This window comes from Ranitomeya variabilis, chromosome 2, assembly GCF_051348905.1.
Source record: "Ranitomeya variabilis isolate aRanVar5 chromosome 2, aRanVar5.hap1, whole genome shotgun sequence".
NCBI lineage: Eukaryota > Metazoa > Chordata > Amphibia > Anura > Dendrobatidae > Ranitomeya > Ranitomeya variabilis.
The window spans coordinates 443,240,633-443,261,000 of record NC_135233.1 but is presented as its reverse complement, the minus strand read 5'-3'; the positions used below and the strand labels follow the sequence as shown (position 1 = coordinate 443,261,000).

Sequence of the window (20,368 nt, the reverse complement as noted above, 5' to 3'; positions counted from 1 at the left end):
TGAATTAGCGGCTTTAATGCTATCTAGCGCTGCATTAAATATAAATATACATATATAGGTGTCTCACTGACATATATATATGTATATAGACACATTCTATGTGTATATATCTAGTCTATTCTAACCTGTCAGTGTGATTTTACTGTACACCGCGCTGAATTACCGGCTTTTCAAAGGACACCGGTGCGTAAAAATCGGACAGAACTCGCATGGTGCGAGTGCTGTGCGATTTTTTTCTCGCACCCATTGACTTGCATTGGCGAGTCTCGTCCGAGAATCGCAGCAATACGCAGCATGCTGCGATTTTTTTCTCAGCCGATCCAGATTTTTCTCAGTCCGATTTCGGCTGAGAAAAAAATCGCAAATCAAAAGACACCTATTAACTAACATTGGTCCGAGTGCAATCCGATTTTTTATCGGATTGCACGCGTCCGTTTTCCTCGCAAGTGGAAAGGGACCCTTATATCCATCTACAGTTGTGGCCAAAAGTATTCACACCCCTGCAATTCTGTCAGATAATACTCAGTTTCTTCCTGAAAATGATTGCAATCACAAATTCTTTGGTATTATCTTCATTTAATTTGTCTTAAATGAAAAAACACAAAAGAGAATGAAGCAAAACATTGATCATTTCACACAAAACTCCAAAAATGGGCCAGACAAAAGTATTGGCACCCTCAGCCTAATACTTGGTTGCACAACCTTTAGCCAAAATAACTGCGACCAACCGCTTCCAGTAACCATCAATGAGTTTCTTACAATGCTCTGCTGGAATTTTAGACCATTCTTCTTTGGCAAACTGCTCCAGGTCCCTGATATTTGAAGGGTGCCTTCTCCAAACTGCCATTTTTAGATCTTTCCACCGGTGTTCTATGGGATTCAGGTCTGGACTCATTGCTGGCCACCTTAGAAGTCTCCAGTGCTTTCTCTCAAACCATTTTCTAGTGCTTTTTGAAGTGTGTTTTGGGTCATTGTCCTGCTGGAAGACCCATGACCTCTGAGGGAGACTCAGCTTTCTCACACTGGGCCCTACATTATGCTGCAAAATTTGTTCGTAGTCTTCAGACTTCATAATGCCATGCACACGGTCAAGCAGTCCAGTGCCAGAGGCAGCAAAGCCACCCCAAAACATCAGGGAACCTCCGCCATGTTTGACTGTAGGTACTGTGTTCTTTTTTTTGAATACCTCTTTTTTTCTCCTGTAAACTCTATGTTGATGCCTTTGCCCAAAAAGCTCTACTTTTCTCTCATCTGACCAGAGAACATTCTTCCAAAACGTTTTAGGCTTTTTCAGGTAAGTTTTGGCAAACTCCATCCTGGCTTTTTTATGTCTCGGGGTAAGAAGTGGGGTCTTCCTGGGTTTCCTAACATACAGTCACTTTTCATTCAGACACCGACGGATAGTAAGGGTTGACACTGTTGTACCCTCGGACTGCAGGGCAGCTTGAACTTGTTTGGATGTTACTCGAGGTTCTTTATCCAACATCCGCACAATCTTGCATTGAAATCTCTTGTCAATTTTTCTTTTCCGTCCACATCTAGGGAGGTTAGCCACAGTGCCATGGGCTTTAAACTTCTTGATGCCACTGCGCACGGTAGACACAGGAACATTCAGGTCTTTGGAGATGGACTTGTAGCCTTGATATTGCTCATGCTTCCTCACAATTTGGTTTCTCAAGTCCTCAGACAGTTCTTTGGTCTTCTTTCTTTTCTCCATGCTCAATGTGGTACACACAAGGACACAGGACAGAGGTTGAGTCAACTTTAATCCATGTCAACTGGCTGCAAGTGTGATTTAGTTATTGCCAACACCTGTTAGGTGCCACAGGTAAGTTACAGGTGCTGTTAATTACACTAATTAGAGAAGCATCACATGATTTTTCGAACAGTGCCAATACTTTTGTCCACCCCCTTTCTTATGTTTGGTGTGGAATTATATCCAATTTGGCTTTAGGACAATTCTTTTTGTTTTTTCATTTAAGACAAATTAAATGAAGATAATAATACCAAAGAATTTGCGTTTGCAATCATTTTCAGGAAGAAACTGAGTATTTTCTGACAGAATTGCAGGGGTGTCAATACTTTTGGCCACAACTGTATCTATTTCAAGGAAAAAAAAAAGCAGGACTCCATCTCTAGAAGAAAAAAAATTGGACTTGTGTTTAGTCACAATATAATTATCAGGACAACTGGTAAATTGTCTTGCACCCACATTGCCTTATATTAGTGCTGCTTTAAAGGGGTTGATCAGTATGTTAAGACTAGGTGCAGACGGACATATTTTTTGTCATGTGACAAAATCGGTTCAATTATACTAACTACATAAGAGTGCAACCTGATTCTCTTGGATGAGAAGATGGAGAGAAAAAAACCTTCAACATATTCTCCATTGTGCCAGTTTGTGGAAATTGGACTGCACTCAGATGTCACTTGAGTGCTGTCCAATGGTTTCCATGGACTCACTGTCTGAATGCGATGAGAATATTGGATCAAACTTGGCCATGCAGCAATTTTACAAGCATGGGCACTCTCCTATATCATAACATTGGTTCTAGTGTGGCCCAATGTTTTGTCGGATTGCACTCAGACCTATATTATGGCCGTCTGCACAAGCCCCAATATTGATGGCTTATCCTTAGACACCCGGCACCCCAACCGATCAGTTATTCCCATTGTTGGCGCTTTCACATTTATGTTTCTCTTGCTTCTCTTTCAACAAAATACTTTAATTGTGTGAAAATAGAACTAAAACTTGTCCACATTTATCGTTGGCAACTTGTGACACCAGCTTTACATATGAAATTTCCCATGTCCTTCATGATATCATTTATTTCCGATCACGAGCGTTCCTCCTTATTTTTGGGAGCCGGGACACGTCATCTTATTTGCCTTCATTATTGAATACTAATGAGCTGCTGCTAATGTCACCTTTGACGTTGATCTCTCCCATTTTATTTTCCATTTGCTTCTGGCAGGGATTATGACAGTCGCCCCCCCTCCTCAGTATAAATACTTGTGCCGGGCTCAGGGTGATGAGAAGATCTAGTGTCACCCAGACCGTGCACTACACACCACCGAGCACCGAGCCCTCTGCTGCATCCACAGAGCCATGTACAACCGCCGAGCCGACAGACCCCGCAGAGTAAAGTCCTTTGACTCCATGAACATAAGTTTTGATGATAACCACATAAATAATGAGGTAAGAATAAAATAGTGGCTAAATATCTTGACATTTTTTTTCCATTTTTTTTAAATTCTAAGTAATTTATTCTCATTATACAATAAAATATTTAACTCAATTTACAGTAATTATCGCTCTTTTATTAGCAATGTTTTTTTTTTAAATTACATGAAAACACTAATTTTGACTGTAAAAATGAAAAAAAAAAAACATTGATAATTTGCTTGTCAGATGTAGCAGAGCTCGGTTTGTCTTCTGTCACAACACTTATATCACAAGTCTCATAATCTGGTGCTTGGCATAGGACTGCAGCTAAACCCATTTTATTTTGTAGAGTTATCGGAAACTATTAACAAGACATCCTAAAGATTAAAATGGCAAATTCTGCTCTGATACATTTACACAAAGTTGTAACATTTACGTTCAGGACCAATCACTTGGCACAGTGGATTCTTTTCCAGCAGATCGGTCATGACACTGGATAATCCGGTTGCTAGACTCCTGTATTCACTTTATATTTTATTGTCTTCATAGATTTTTTTTGTGCTATTTCTCAGAAACTCATTAAATAACATACAAAAAATTATCAGCAGCGACAGAACAAACTGCGAGTCGTTATCAGAGGAAACTAATTACATTGCAAATGTAGACACAGCGAGAACGAGACGCTGTGCAAAGATCACAACATTTGTTTAATCAATCATTTCATAAACAGGCACAGATTTATTTATACATGAAAAGATTGATTACACAAATATTGCAATATATATATATATATATATATATATATATATATATATATATATATTCTGAATGTAACTCTGCAGTATATAGGATATTATTTGGCTTTCTTAAAGACGCTTGAGCATTTTGTAACTTTTTAGTACATAGTTATTACATTTCTAATATAGTTTGTGCTGCCGATCCTGCTCTTTTATTGGATACAATATTGTATCTAGTCTATGCAACCATCTAGGAGCTAAACAGCCTGGGCTCTCGACTGATACATTGCAGCAAACTAACAGATGTGTAGCTCCTGCAAATGTGTTTAAAGGGACCCCGTCAGCAGGTTTGTGCTCAGTGACTACAGACAGTGTCAGGTCGGCGCCATTATACGGATTACAATGATACCTGGTGATGAAATCCGTCTTGTGGTTGTTGTATAATCTTTATTTTCAGTTTTGAGTTAATGATCTGTTCGTGCTCTGGGGGGGGGTCTCATGTGGTGCCCTGATTAAGTATTAATCAGTATGGCATTATTATTATTATTATTATTATTCTTTGCTTATATAGCGCCATCTTATTCCACAGCGCTTTACACACATTATCATCACTGTCCCCAATGGGGCTCACAATGTAAATTCCCTATCAGTATGTCTTTGGAATGTGGGAGGAAACCGGAGAACCCGGAGGAAACCCACGCAAACACGGAGAGAACATACAAACTCCTTGCAGATATTGTCCTTTGTGGGATTTGAACCCAGGACCCCAGTGCTGCAAGGCTGCAGTGCTAACCACTGAGCCACCATACAGTGCTAACCACTGAGCCACCATACAGTGCTAACCACTGAGCCACTATACAGTGCTAACCACTGAGCCACCATGCTGCCCAACAACTACCTGTTCTGACATTACCTGTAGAAAACTGAATGCAATACTATCTATAATTGTCCTAGGGGAGAATCGGTGAGAGGATTGGGACTAATGAGCATAGCCTCTGCCTGCACCCATAGCAGCCTCACCGAGGAAGCCGCTGACTCTGTCCTGCTGATTGTCTCCATCAATCAGGACCAGCTCCCTCCTGTCCCAACTGCAGCACTTCCCATTACAACTCCTCTCACCACATGCACCTATACAAAAGAAGTCTTAATACCAAGGCTTGTGGATAGTTGCAAAACAAAGATATTTGCTGATTTTCTTAATAGCAAGTTGCCACCCCCAAGAAATTGCCGCCCTAGGCGCTGGACCTCCAGTGCTTAGTGGTAAATGGAGCCCATGACTGAAAGAGAAGCTGACAACACTGGATAAAGCAGTGTCTGAACCTTTTCATTACCTGAATGTGGATGGTTTAGAAAGCTAGGGATTAAGTGAAATCTCATCTGCAGGCTTCTTAAGAAGGACACAGGTCTAGTCACAGGTGTGCAAAGTGACCACCCTGGATTCTAAAATGAAAAGAGAAACAGACAGTGGTGCAGATATAAAGAGGGAGGCCGGAGGCCGCACTAATCCTATGATATATAAGATTATTTTCTATAATATCCATTGAGGTTCTCAGGGAGTATTCACACTTTGAAGACAGACTGCGGATATCGCAAGGATTCTTGCAAATTTGCAACATTTACATGACTTTACATTAATTTTACAATGACCGCATTGGGAAAATGAACCTTATTGTGCTCACTAAAAACAAACACGACTCAGTGCACAAACCTGTTCTTAATGGGCCAATACATTTTCTAAGGGTATGCGCACACGCTGCGGATTCTGCTGCGTATTTTTCCGCAGCGGATTTGTAAAATCCGCAGTGCAAAACCACTGCGGTTTTCACTGCGGATTTTCTCGTGGTTTCTTCTGCGGATTCCTCTGCGGTTTTTCAACTGCACTTTCCTATTGGTGCAGGTGTAAAACCGCTGCGGAATCCGCAGAAAGAATTGACATGCTGCGGAAAATAATCCGCTGCGTTTCCACGCGGATTTTTCCGCAGCATGTGCACAGCGGGTTTTTTTTCCGATAGGTTTACATGGTACTGTAAACTTTGGGAAAACTGCTGCGGATCCGCAGCAAAATCCGCAGCGTGTGCACATACCCTAACACTACTCTTCAGAGCTGCTAAGGGTGTATCTGGGTCCAAGTGCCGGCATCTTACGTAGTAACAGAAATGGGGAGCACAGAGGTAAGACTATCAGGAACATGGCAGATAGAGGTGCTGCAGCTTACTTCTTACCATCTCATATAAATGCATAATACACTTTATATTTGTATGTAGCAGTCAACACGTGACCTCAGGGGACTGTCCGAACAGATTTAGCATTACAGTATATATGTAGAGTCTGCTACATGGAAACAGATTGAGGTACAGATATATATGCATGTACGTTGGATACAACCTGCCCTTTAAGTTTGTAGGCTTTTGGCCTGAGATGTGTCTGATAGAAATGGTTGGGGTCCTATTGTTGAGGTGTCACCTTGTCATGGCTGGTGGGATCTGATAGAAATGGTTGGGGTAATTTTGGAGAGGTGTCAGCTTAACATGGCTGGTGAGCTCTTATGGAAATGGTTGGGGTCCTATTGGAGAGGTGTCAGCTTGTCATGGCTGGTGGGCTCTGATTGAAATGGTTGAGGTCCTATTGGAGAAATGTCACCTTGTCATGGCTGGTGGGCTCTGATAGAAATGGTTGGGGTCCTATTGGAGAAGCATCACCTTGTCGTGTCTGGTGGGCTCTGATAGAAATGGTTGGGGTCCTATTGGGGAAGCGTCACCTTGTCGTGGCTGGTGGGCTCTGATAGCAATGATTAGGGTCCTATTGGAGAGGTGTTTAAGTTTGTAGGCTTTTGGCCTGAGATGTGTCTGATAGAAATGGTTGGGGTCCTATTGTTGAGGTGTCACCTTGTCATGGCTGGTGGGATCTGATAGAAATGGTTGGGGTAATTTTGGAGAGGTGTCAGCTTAACATGGCTGGTGAGCTCTTATGGAAATGGTTGGGGTCCTATTGGAGAGGTGTCAGCTTGTCATGGCTGGTGGGCTCTGATTGAAATGGTTGAGGTCCTATTGGAGAAATGTCACCTTGTCATGGCTGGTGGGCTCTGATAGAAATGGTTGGGGTCCTATTGGAGAAGCATCACCTTGTCATGTCTGGTGGGCTCTGATAGAAATGGTTGGGGTCCTATTGGGGAAGCGTCACCTTGTCGTGGCTGGTGGGCTCTGATAGCAATGATTAGGGTCCTATTGGAGAGGTGTTGCATTGTCATGGCTGGTGGGATCTGATAGAAATGGTTGGGGTAATTTTGGAGAGGTGTCAGCTTAACATGGCTGGTGAGCTCTTATGGAAATGGTTGGGGTCCTATTGGAGAGGTGTCAGCTTGTCATGGCTGGTGGGCTCTGATTGAAATGGTTGAGGTCCTATTGGAGAAATGTCACCTTGTCATGTCTGGTGGGCTCTGATAGAAATGGTTGGGGTCCTATTGGGGAAGCGTCACCTTGTCGTGGCTGGTGGGCTCTGATAGCAATGATTAGGGTCCTATTGGAGAGGTGTTGCATTGTCATGGCTGGTGGGCTCTGATGGAAATGGTTGGGGTCCTATTGGAGAGGTGTTGCCATGTCCTGGCTGGATGGCTCTGATATAAACAGTTGGGGTCCTATTGGAGAGGTGTCACCTTGTCGTGGCTGGTGTGCTGTGATAGAAATGGTTGGGGTCCTATTGGGGAAGTGTCACCTTGTCGTGGCTGGTGGTCTCTGATAGAAATTGTTGGGGTACTATTGGAGAGGTGTCGCCCTGTCATGGCTGGTGGGCTCACATGAATTGGCCACATTGTGCACTAAATTCCTTTATTTGATAATTATATTCTATATAGCAGTAATCCATCCAAATGTCACATATTCAATGTTTGCATTTATCTTAGTACATTGTGTGCTGCCACAAACTGGTTTATAAGTATGCACAAATATATCCATGATGTATCTTCTAGTTCAATAAATCAAATTATATGAAGAACGAAGACAACAAAGAAAATAATGAGAGTGTGGCTGAAAGGAGCCGAGCATCTGTGATATTTTCCCTGAAAAATGAAGTTGGAGGACTCGTGAAAGCGCTCAGACTTTTTCAGGTAGATTGTGACTGGTTTCTGACGTTTCCTTTATGGTTTTATATTTATGTTCTGTTATTATTTACAAATCTTGACAAACTGCAGAAAATAATACGATTATAGAAACCGGAAGATTGATGAAAAGGGAATTTTCATTGGCAGCTGGAAAGTTTTAAAGGCTCCAATTTCCACTCCAGAAGTATAGAAGTATTTAGAGAAAGGATCCCCCATTGCTGTATATATTTATTATACACAGTTCATATAAGAAAATAAAAACAATGACTGGTAAATGCTCACCTGTATCATGAAATCTGTATTGTATGTCTGTTCTCCTTAGGAAAAGCATGTTAATCTCATTCACATTGAATCCCGAAAATCAAAAAGAAGAAATTCGGAGTTTGAGATTTTCCTGGACTGTGACAGTAGCAGAGAGCAGCTGAATGAGATCTTCCAGCTTCTCCGGCCACATGTCAATCTGATCTCCATGAATCCCCCGGAAAACTTCAGCGTTGAGGAGGACGGTAAGAGCTAAGATGTCAGACATGGGAATCTTCACTCTTCTGCAGATGATTGATAGGATATAAGCATATATCTCTTTAATTTACAACTTTCCCAAATGCGTATGCACTCCATACACCATGATCCCTTCATTTCTTTTTTTTAAAGAAACACTCCAGAAAAAACGGTGTACCTAGTAAAAGTCCTGCAGAATTTAAAGGGCATTACCAGTTAATCCTGATATCATATGTTAGGGCTAGACGTGAAGGGAAGGAGCATCAATGTCATGCCTCAGCCTCTCCCCCTTCCTGTCTAGCCCCAACATTTGAGATCTTGATTTACTGGTGATGCCCTTTAAATTCTGCAGTCGTGGCAGGAGGGAATCAAAATGGGAGGATTGCATCACCATAGCTTTCCTGGAAGAAACGGAATACTTTCATTTAACAAAAAAAAAAAAAAGATTAATGTAATAAAAATATATATAAAAATGCTGTATATTTAAAAATGAAAATATTATAGCAAAAATGTACTTTTTTATAGATATGGAAAGTGTTCCTTGGTTTCCTACCAAAATCTCTGACCTGGATAAATGCGCGAACAGAGTGCTGATGTACGGATCTGACCTGGATGCAGACCACCCTGTAAGTAAAAGCTCCGCTCCAGTGTGTACTCCTAGAGGACCACCAACCCTGAAGTCAGCAGATTAATGGAGTGCAGTAGAGTTTTAACAATATAATGTATAATAAATATTTTTAGAGCTTGTATCCATTGCTTCTTACCCCTGTATAACATATCCATGTTTTCCCGGTCCGAGTACAGACCAGAACTTCTCACCCAAGGGTCATTGCTGGGGTGCTCGTCAGTTTTGGGGTTAGACATACTGTATTTTATGATTTCTACCATTGATCGTTTACATTTTTTCCCCTTAGGGTTTCAAGGACAATGTGTATCGCAAGAGAAGAAAGTACTTTGCAGATGTGGCCATGAACTACAGATAGTAGGTGTACAGTCTTGTGAATGCATGTATAGTAACGGGGATGTCCACTTTATTCAAACAAATTAATATTTATCTCCTCATAAAAATAAATTAATATTGCTTTACGGGTTTATTATAAAATTAAACAATTAAAAAAAAAAAAATCTAGCTTCCACATTGACCACTAGAGCGCACACTATAGACTCACATCTCCTGTTTTTTGCATTTCTCCTGACAGCTTTGCTGTACAGACATTGACAGAATAAGCAGAGTCTTCTCAGAGTCATTAAAAGGTGGGATAGCTGAAGGGGTTATCAAGTGAAGAAAAGTTATCAGTAATAACTTACTGAGCAATGGTGGTCTGAGTACTGATTTGCAGACCAGAAATGTTTATCACTGTAAAGCCGGGGTCACACTAGACCGTAATACGGACGAGTGCTATGCGATAAAAAATCGCATAGCACTCGGCCCAATGTTAATCTATGGTGCAGCTCCCATCATCCGATATTTTCTCCACCGTATTTCGGATCCGAGGGAACTCGCAGCAGGCTGCGATTGTCAGCGTATCTCGGCCGAGACTCGCCAATGAAAGTCTATGGGTGCGAGAAAAATACGGATTACACACGGACCATGCGTGTGCATTGCGAGAAATACGCAGCGGTGTTCTATAGAAAAGCCGGTAATTCAATTGCCGGCTTTGCATTTCTCCTTCACAAACCCGACAGGATATGAGACATGGTTTACATACAGTAAACCATCTCATATCCCCATTTTTTTTGCATATTCCACACTACTAATGTTAGTAGTGTGTATGTGCAAAATTTCAGCACTGTAGCTGCTAAAATAAAGGGTTAAATGGCGGAAAAAATTGGTGTGGGCTCCCGCGCAATTTTCTCCGCCAGAATGGTAAAGCCAGTGACTGAGGGCAGATATTAATAGCCAGGAGAGGGTCCATGGTTATTGGCCCCCCTGTGGCTAAAAACATCTGCCCCCAGCCACCCCAGAAAAGGCACATCTGGAAGATGCGCCTATTCTGGCACTTGGCCACTCTCTTCCCACTCCCTGTAGCGGTGGGATATGGGGTAATGAAGGGTTAATGCCACCTTGCTATTGTAAGGTGACATTAAGCCAGATTAATAATGGAGAGGCGTCAATTATGTCACCTATCCATTATTAATCCAATTGTTTGAAAGGGTTAAAAAACACACACACACATGATTAAAAAGTATTTTAATGAAATAAACACAGCGGTTGTTGTAATAATTTATTGCTCTCTCATTCCATTTTCAGACCCTCGCTTGGCAAAACAATAAACACACAATATACATACCCTCTCTGATGAACTGTCACGTCCCACGAAGTAATCCAGGTCATTGACCTACATTTCCTTCAGTCGCGGTGATGCGCCCCCTGGTGGATGTCCTCATATGACCTGGAGCGTGGGAAAAAGTTCCCAGGCTGCAGTTCATGAGAACATCCAGCAGGGGCGCATCACCGCGACTGAATGTAAGTATAGATCACTGCTTTCCTTTCAGCACCCGGGGATTACAGGCACGAGCGAGTGGTTTATCGCAGCTGGTGCCTGTAATATTAGTTAACCCCTTCAGATGGATTACTTCGTGGGACGTGACAGTTCATCAGAGAGGGTATGTATCTTGTGTGTTTATTGTTTTGCCAAGCGAGGGTCTGAAAATGGAATGAGAGAGCAATAAATTATTAAAACAACCGCTGTGTTTATTTCATTAAAATACTTTTTAATCATGTGTGTGTGTGTTTTTTAACCCTTTCAAACAATTGGATTAATAATGGATAGGTGACATAATTGACGCCTCTCCATTATTAATCTGGCTTAATGTCACCTTACAATAGCAAGGTGGCATTAACCCTTCATTACCCCATATCCCACCGCTACAGGGAGTGGGAAGAGAGTGGCCAAGTGCCAGAATAGGCGCATCTTCCAGATGTGCCTTTTCTGGGGTGGCTGGGGGCAGATGTTTTTAGCCACAGGGGGGCCAATAACCATGGACCCTCTCCTGGCTATTAATATCTGCCCTCAGTCACTGGCTTTACCATTCTGGCGGAGAAAATTGCGCGGGAGCCCACGCCAATTTTTTCCGCCATTTAACCCTTTATTTTAGCAGCTACAGTGCTGAAATTTTGCACATACACACTACTAACATTAGTAGTGTGGAATATACAAAAAAAAGGGGATATGAGATGGTTTACTGTATGTAAACCATGTCTCATATCCTGTCGGGTTTGTGCAGGAGAAATGAAAAGCCGGCAATTGAATTACCGGCTTTTCACAGATATCGCGCTGAATGAAATATAAATACAGAATATATATATATGTGTCTCAATGATATATATATATATATACTGTATATATGTTTTCCCGAACATTTGAGCACATAAATCCATTAGATGTCGGTTTTGCAAGCCTGCGAGAAAATCTCGGCATACGGATGCCATACGGATGTCACACGGATCATTTGATGCGAGGAAATCGCATCCTCGCACTGCACACGGATCACTGTTTTTGAAACATTTGTGCGATTCTCGGCCGTGAAAAACGGACCGTTTTTTTATACGTTAAGTGTGTCCCCGGCCTTAGAATGGGGCACGCCTGATGGCCGCTTCTTTCATTATCCAGGAGGTTGTGAAAAAAGCTGAGCACAGAGCTTAGCAATCCCATAGGGTATGAATGGAGCAGAGGTTGAGCATGTGCACTGTGGCTTCAATGTAAAGGGGATAAAAGTTCAATAAGTTCAAAAAGTTAATCTTAGACTTAGCAAAAAGATTCTCAGGACCCTCGTCCAGCAGCCATGTCAGTAGTCCATGGCCACCGGTTCAGAACCTTAGGAACCACCTACTACCTGCCGGCATCCCCAGTGCTTCTTCTGATACATAGGTCAGGCACTACGTCATTATGGCGGCATAATGCACACATCGCATTGCACTGGGGCTGCAAATCAGAGATACCGGCCGCTAGGAGAAGGTTCACATGGCTCTGGTAGGCCGACCACTGGACCAGCGTCCTGTGAATTTTTTTGCTTAAGGCCATTAATTTCAGCTGAAGCAAGCAGACTCCATTACATTGTCCGTACAGACGACACAGGGATAAAGTGTCTCTCTCTAGTATGGCCTATAGACCATTACCGGATATTAGTATTCTTATTCATTTATGATATAAATCACTAATAATCTTAGTATTACAATACATTCTATGGTAACTATAGTAACCAATCTTTCACAGCGGGGACCCAATACCTCGTATTGAATTTACTGAAGAGGAGGTGAAGACTTGGGGCACAGTTTTTCGAGAGTTGAATAAATTATACCCATCCCACGCCTGCCGAGAATATCTCAAGAACCTTCCACTATTGACCAAACACTGCGGATACCGGGAAGATAATATTCCCCAACTAGAAGACGTTTCAAGATTTCTTAAAGGTAAAAGAACGATTAGGACGTCAGTGTATTAGGAGGGTCCATATGGGAACATATAGAGGAAGTTTTGACACCCGCTGATGGCCGGACCGGCAGGAGTATGTGATATTTAGGGTTATGCTCCCTCCTAGTGTACAGCAGGGGGAACGACAGATAGAGCTCAGTTTTGGACTTTGCACAGATATTCACAATTCGATATTTTTTTTGCAGAACGCACAGGATTCACAATCCGACCTGTCGCCGGATATTTATCTCCTAGAGACTTCTTGGCTGGTTTAGCATTTCGGGTTTTCCATTGCACCCAATATGTGAGGCACAGTTCAGACCCCCTGTACACCCCTGAACCGTAAGTACAGTAAATGCAAGTTTCTAATACTGGGGTAGTTAACCATTTCTGTAAATTGTTGCAAGATCTCTGATTGCTGACTGTAAAAGTGAAACCGGGATGAAAACTTGTCTGACCTACACACAGCTGATGGACCTACATTTTTATTTTAATTATTATTTTTTTAATTAAAGGTGTCAGATCTGTAGGAAATCTACATTTGGATTTTATCCTAGAATTTGCTGCCAATTTCACCAAGAGGGAAATAAGCAACAAAAATCAGTATAAAAAATATACAGCATGCATCGAAATACGCAATGGAAAAAGTATGGGGGGGGGGGGAATGGGATTTTGAGGATATCACTCCAGAAAATGACAAAGTGTATCAGAAAGTTGCATCTCCAAAGCTCTTTGTCTTCTCAAAATGTATGCACATTGAATGCATTACTTTGGGATCAAAATCAAATAAGGAACGGTGGCAGCCATGTCTGATATTGCAGCTCACATTCATTCAAGTGAAGGCATGTAGACACCTTCAGGGGCAATTTGTTGAGCATTTTTCATTAAAATCTTGCAACATTTGACTTTTGAGGCTGTATGTTTCTTTTCTCATTGCTGGCCGAAGAAAGAGTTCCCTGAGATTCCATCAGCGAGCTCCTACTGTCAGTAGTTTGTTTTTTTTTTTTTACATTTTGCTTTTAATGAGTTTCTCTCAGTTGATGTATGACCACAAACCACATCAAAAGTTGAGCTGAACTTTCAGGTGTTTATAAATCAGCTCAGAAAAAGAGTTACAAACTCTGTCACAATGAGCTCACTGACAGATTCTTAGTTAACTCAGTTTGCAGCCTTTAGCAACTCAAGGCTAATCGTAGCAAAACAGAGCAAAAGAAAAGGCTAAAAAAATCCTCCTGAAGATGTCCATATCTTTGGATGCAACAACAGCCAATAGTCAAGAGTAGCAATAATTTTGGGGGAGAAAAAAAAAATATTATTTTTTTTTTCTAGTCTATTACAATAGAATAACAAATAACATGAATACTATGAAAGCTTCATGTCCAACTTAACTTTTCCCTAATGAAGACCTAGTTTCTCTCTAAGGCCTCCTTAACACATCTGTATAAAACGCGTACAGGGAAAAAATGTAGCTCGAGCACCTGTGATACTCGGAGCGCACCCGATCCAAACTCGAGTAGTGAGCACTTGTGATACTCGATCATGTAGCGAGCACTTTCGTTCATCACTAGTATTGGCCTTTGTTATTCATGCCGCCGGAAAAAAAATGGACATGGGCATAGCGCCATAGGTTGTGATGATGGGTATGTGTGCCATCTGTGAAAAAAGCAGATTCCCCACGTCCTGAGATTTCAGTATTTGCTACTTCCAGCATTTTAACACCACAGTTATATACAGTGTATCTACATCACGTTAACATTATTTTCCCTTCATGTTTTTAGTGACACTTGCCATGAGATCCTTGGGCACGTTCCTCTTCTGGCTGAGCCGAGTTTTGCGCAGTTTTCCCAGGAAATTGGCTTGGCATCTTTAGGGGCATCGGATGAAGCGGTGCTGAAGCTGGCGACTGTACGTATACATCTGAAGTACAATAATAGGGAGATAATTATCAGCACAATTATAATAATCAGAAGTATTATAAAACTAGTAAAAAAAAAGAAGGACATTATTTTTCATTTTTTCCCAAAATGATGGATTGATATTATAACAGTGCAGCCCACTTAGAAATGAATGAGAACAGTAACCGGGGTACAATGTCGCCTCCACTGAACATGCGGGATTTTTTTTGCATGCTCCTGATAAACAGTCTTGTAAAATTATTGCATAAAACATGGATTAAACAGAATCTGTCATATTGAAAATGGTACCTGATCTGTAGGCAGGAAGTAATAGGGCAGGAGGAACGTAACAGATTGATAAACATTTTTGCGGGAAAAGCTCTATAAAACTTGTACGTCATTGATTAAAATCCCTGGTGTTTGTATGGTTGAGTCCAGTGGGCGGTGCTACTCAGTGATTGACAGTCTTCTACGGGTGACTGTGCAGGCAGAGATAGCTGTCAATCACTAGTAGAACGCCTACTGGACCCATATACATACAGATGTAACACCAGGAATAAAAATGAATACAAGTTATACGGAATCTCCTCCAACAAACCTATACCTTCGGCTTGACTTCTCCATCTCTGTACCATACCGTCTACCGATCAGACTCCGCGTACAACGTGACAGGTTCCCTTTAACGTCCCCCTGATCTCTTCCATTATTGGCTGACTGATCACTCTGCGGTGGATCTCAGCATTTGTGGTCTCCTCCTCCAGAGACAGACAGTGGGGGACAGCTTCTGCTGCAGCCAGTTACTTTACAGTCAGCCATGGGAGAAAACGGTCTGATCTTCTGGGAAACATATAATATATCGTAGCATTATAGTTGCAATATGAGACAATAAAGGATAAAACGAGAGTATAATATAATATTGGAGGGAGGAATGTAATTTGTTTCACCCTTTTATTTAAATATTTTTTCAGTGCTACTTTTTCACAGTAGAATTTGGATTGTGCAAACAAGAGGGGAAATTAAAAGTGTACGGGGCTGGACTGCTCTCCTCCATTAGTGAACTCAAGGTAAGATTCCACGCAGTGATTATAATAGAAGGAAATGGGATTACAGTATTCTATAAATGCAGCCGGGGATATTGGAGAATAGTACAAAATATTGTCTGATATTTTCTATCTATACAATTCTGAAATAATGTAGTAACTATATAACGGACAACAATGTAATAAGTTTGTACTTGCAATACCATTGTCTGACCACATGGAGCGCTAAGAGAAGGCGAGTTCATAAGACACTAGGTGACTAGGAGCACAAAGCTTTGGCACCAGTAGAACAATGAGCTAAAGCTCCCCCTAGTGGTAGAAATAGTAAATGCCTTTATTTATCTTTAATAAATAGAAACATGTAAATAAGACATTTTCTTACTGTTACAGAATGTAGCAACAAGCGTTTTTTGTGTTAAGTCAGAAACATAAATGTTTAAATTCACTTTGTTCTCATCTTTCCTTTCTAGCACTCACTCTCAGGGAATGCCAAAGTAAAGCCTTTTGACCCCATGGTGACCTGCACTCAAGAGTGCATCATCACCACCTTCCAGGACGTCTACTTCTACTCCGAAAGTTTTGAAGAAGCCAAAGAAAAAATGAGGTAAAGTGAAAAACAACCCAAAATATGTGACTTATATATCCCTGACAACAAAGTTTATGCCAGCCCGGTCTGCATGTTGTCAGAAGTCCCAGATTAGTTGGGACTATCCAGATTTTTTTGGGAAAAAATCCACAGTCAAAAAGGGGCAGAGTTACACAAATGTCACACAGGAGAAGCGGGCGGCTTCTCAAACTTTTGCCATTTCTGGGTGGAATTGGGTTCCAAGGTGGAATAAGAACTTGAAGGGAATCTGTCATCTAATCTGAGAGCAGCATAATGTAGGGACAGAGACCCTGATTCCAGCAATATGCCACATACTGGGCTCATTGCTCTAGTTTTGATAAAAATCACAGTTTTATCATCAGATCCTTCTCCATGTAGTCATCCATATTCGTACACTGTGTGTAACCCCACCACAAGTACTTGCAGCTTTTTGTGTACACTGTGCAGAGACAGAAAGCAGCCAATCAGTGGTGTGGGCGGGGATATACAGAGCTCAGCAGTCAGAGCACTGCAAGATCTGCAGCAGAGAAAACAGTGATTTTATCAGAACTACAGCAAGCAGCTCAGTAAGTAGCACATCACTGGAATCAGGGTCCCTTCCCCTACATCATGCAGCTCTAAGATGGGATAGTAAAAACCTGGTGCGAGGTTCCCTTTAAATGCCACTACATTTTCAACAGCAATGGTAATAAGAATGTATTTTTACCAACAGGGAGTTTGCAAAGACCATCAAGCGACCCTTTGGACTGAAGTACAATCCATACACCCAAAGCGTGGAGGTCCTTAAAGACACCCAGAGTATCACCATTCTGGTGAGCGAACTGCGCCATGAACTAGATATTGTCAGCGACGCTCTGAATAAGATGAATAAGCAGCTCGGGGTTTGATCGGATGATCGGGGGGTCAAGGTGCGACCGTCTGCACAATCTGTGATTTCATGAATAATCTGCTTGTTTCCGGATATTGTCTGTGTACCATTTCTGTCCTAGCACTTGAAGTGTCCAGAGATATATTTTTGTAAATGAATGAGATGTAGTACAATCATCTGTATGTATGTGACCCGCTCTCATACTATAGATTTTTATGGTTGCCGTGATTTAAATGACTTTACTAAATCCAGAAAGTATCTCCTCCTACGTAGGTGTGGATCTTCTGCTGTGTGTACATATATAGGATGCAAAAAAGTGTCTTCACGCTGGGGTTTTTCCCTTAAAGGGGTTGTCCACTGCAAGAAAGTTACCTATATATACATTTCCTTTATAAATATATAGAGAGTTTACCAATGTACTTCTATTTTCCAAAAAACCTTAAGAAATCAGTGTTGTTCCAGAATCAGAAATTTCATTTTCAGCCTTGAGCTCCACACAAGAGAATGGGGGTTTGCTGACTGCCCCATTTCAATGGCTAAGCCAGCCCCCTTTTTCATCACTAAGATACAAAAGCAGTGAAGGGGGCTGGCTTAGCTATTGAAATTAGACAGTCAGCCAGACCTCCTCTCTTACAAGCACTGATGAGGTGATGACGCAGGAAACACTCCTGTATCCAGAAAAATCCTGGATGTGGGGCTGCCGGGACACAAAATTGAGACAACTATAGAAATTAAAGTATACTACAAAGTCTACATCCTTATATGAAGAATACATCTACTGACAGTATTTCTGAAATGGACGAGGACCTTTAAACTTGTCATCACATATAACGCACCTTCCACCCGGAAATTATAAATACTCCCTTACATAGACTGGCATGGGCACCTTTCATCCTTGAGAAATCTGCTGACTAAACTGATCATTCCAAATATACAATCTGTTCATAAATGGAACCATGATGCATAAACTTCCACTGATAAATATGAAAGTTAGACTATCAGTTTTTTACCCAGATTTGAACCACTTGCAGTACCAAGCCTGACCACATGGAGTGCTGTGTGGAGAAAGCACAACGCACTGTCAATCAGGCAAGAGCAGCACAATAAAGCACCACGCAATGATAAAAGAGATAAAAGTGAGTGCGATAACCTGCAGTCACATATTAGACCTGACGATGTGTCTCCCCGATGTATCCGATTACAGAAATACAAGTGTCTATGTAGGGCGCTCAGAAATATGAGGTTTTCTGCTGGAGGGCTGGAATCCCAAAGCACAGATTGCTGGGATTCCTAGGTCTATGGTACCAGATATAGGGCAGCGCGGCCATTGTTCTACTTCTTATACATTGTTGCTGTAGTACAATGGAGGACTCGGATCTCATGACCTGATCCTGATAATCAGCTGAATGGATTAATGACAAAGATCCCGGCCGCATCCAACTCACCACAGTAAGCCGCCTATCAGTCACGTTCATGTAATGACTCACATGTCTTATTAGACTCCTGTATTGGATCCATCATGGTTATTTTATGCTATTTAGTAAAACATTCACATTGAAAAACTAATTCCATTTGCCAGAAAAAGCTCATGTATAGGGCCGATAAATGGAGGGGGCATTTATGGCTAGTCTTAGGAGGGAAATTGGGGCTTTTGTCCAGAAATGTTGGAAAGTCACAATAATAAAAAAAAAAATCTTGAATATATATATATATATATATATATATATATATATATATATATATATATATATATATATATATATATATATACACTCACATACATATACATACACACTTTGGTCTTTTTAATTTTCCAGATGTATTATGTTTTTTTTTTTTTTTTAATCCAGACTCAAAATCCTAAATCTGATTATTCACACGGTGCCTACACATTGATTGTTATTGTCACGGCCCATTTTCTTACTTTGTATGTTTTTGTCATATTGTGTTTCTTTAGGGCTATTTACAACAATAAAATGTATTTAAATAATCCAGTAAGTGTGGTGTTTCTATTCCTTTTTTTGTCCTTTTTACATCTACCATTAACAGTATCTGAAAGATGACAGTTTTGCACAATTTTCCAAGTTATCTAATGACCGAAAAAACAGAAATAAAAAAAATACAGAAAAAAAAAAATCACTGAGAAGGCTGAGAACTCTAGGGCATGTTCACACATAGGGTTTATGATGGACTTTACACAGTACCAGTTAAATGAATGGGATGCCAACAGATCTCATCTACATGTCGCTGAAAATTTCTGAGTGGAACTTGATCCGTTGTGCGGATTTTTAAATCGGCATCATGTCAAATCTATGTGCAGACTTCATATTTGGCAATGGTAGGGCCGAGTTCACATGCTGCATATTTGGTGGGGACTTTTCCACTTGTGAGGTCTCATTCACACGTCAGTTTTTTTTTCGCGTACGAGAAAAACGGACAAAGTTTCATCAGTGAATTTCAACAAAGTTTGGTCCCGGTGTCATCAGTTTCTTGTCCATGAAAAAAAAACAAAAAAAACAACACCTTCTTGTATGTAACAGTCTCGGACAGGAGAGCGATCTGATTTTTTTTTTTCACCGACCCATAAACTTACGTTGCTGATTTTGATACTCAGATCATAAATCAGACATGTGAATGACCCCATTCATTTTTAGAGGTACAACACAAATAGCTTGTACGCCAAAAAACGCAGAATGTGGATAAGGTTAGGATAAAATTTATTTTGCAGGTGCTGGAAAATCTGCACTAAATAAGTAACATGTTAAGCCTGACTAAGCGCAAAATCAGAGGCAAAATTACAACAAATCTGTTCTAGAATCCTAATATTAAGCTGCTAAAAATGTACACCATATATGCAAAGTGTGAATTTACCCTTACAGGAAGTAAAGGTACAATACTGACCTGCTACTAGCACCGTTATGTCTGGAGGGTCAGTCTTCTCTTTGTAAGATTCCGGTGTCAGATTATCACTGCGTCTGTATTAAATTAATTTTGCATTTTTTTTCATGTGATCTACTGTAATCTCTTTGCTCCTGGAAATATTACA

General features: G+C 41.0%; 2 protein-coding genes across 2 annotated transcripts in view; one reads left to right on the top strand and one right to left on the bottom strand.

The window, feature by feature from the left end:
- The window catches only part of LOC143806518 (uncharacterized), a 95,377-nt gene extending 80,564 nt beyond the window's left edge, over positions 1-14,813 (bottom strand). The window contains exon 1 of the mRNA XM_077287139.1: positions 14,701-14,813. Within this exon, the coding sequence (XP_077143254.1) occupies positions 14,701-14,703 (3 nt within the window). The 5' untranslated portion in view covers positions 14,704-14,813. The remainder of the gene's footprint in view (positions 1-14,700) is intronic.
- Positions 3,023-18,998, top strand: TPH1 (tryptophan hydroxylase 1). Its single transcript, XM_077287134.1, has 11 exons — positions 3,023-3,199; positions 7,868-8,005; positions 8,322-8,505; positions 9,023-9,123; positions 9,412-9,479; positions 12,715-12,911; positions 13,119-13,254; positions 14,691-14,817; positions 15,776-15,871; positions 16,318-16,451; positions 17,167-18,998. The coding sequence occupies exons 1-11, from the start codon at positions 3,110-3,112 to the stop codon at positions 17,339-17,341; spliced, it is 1,446 nt and encodes a 481-aa protein (XP_077143249.1). The 5' UTR covers positions 3,023-3,109; the 3' UTR covers positions 17,342-18,998.
- The last annotated feature ends 1,370 nt before the right edge of the window (positions 18,999-20,368 follow it).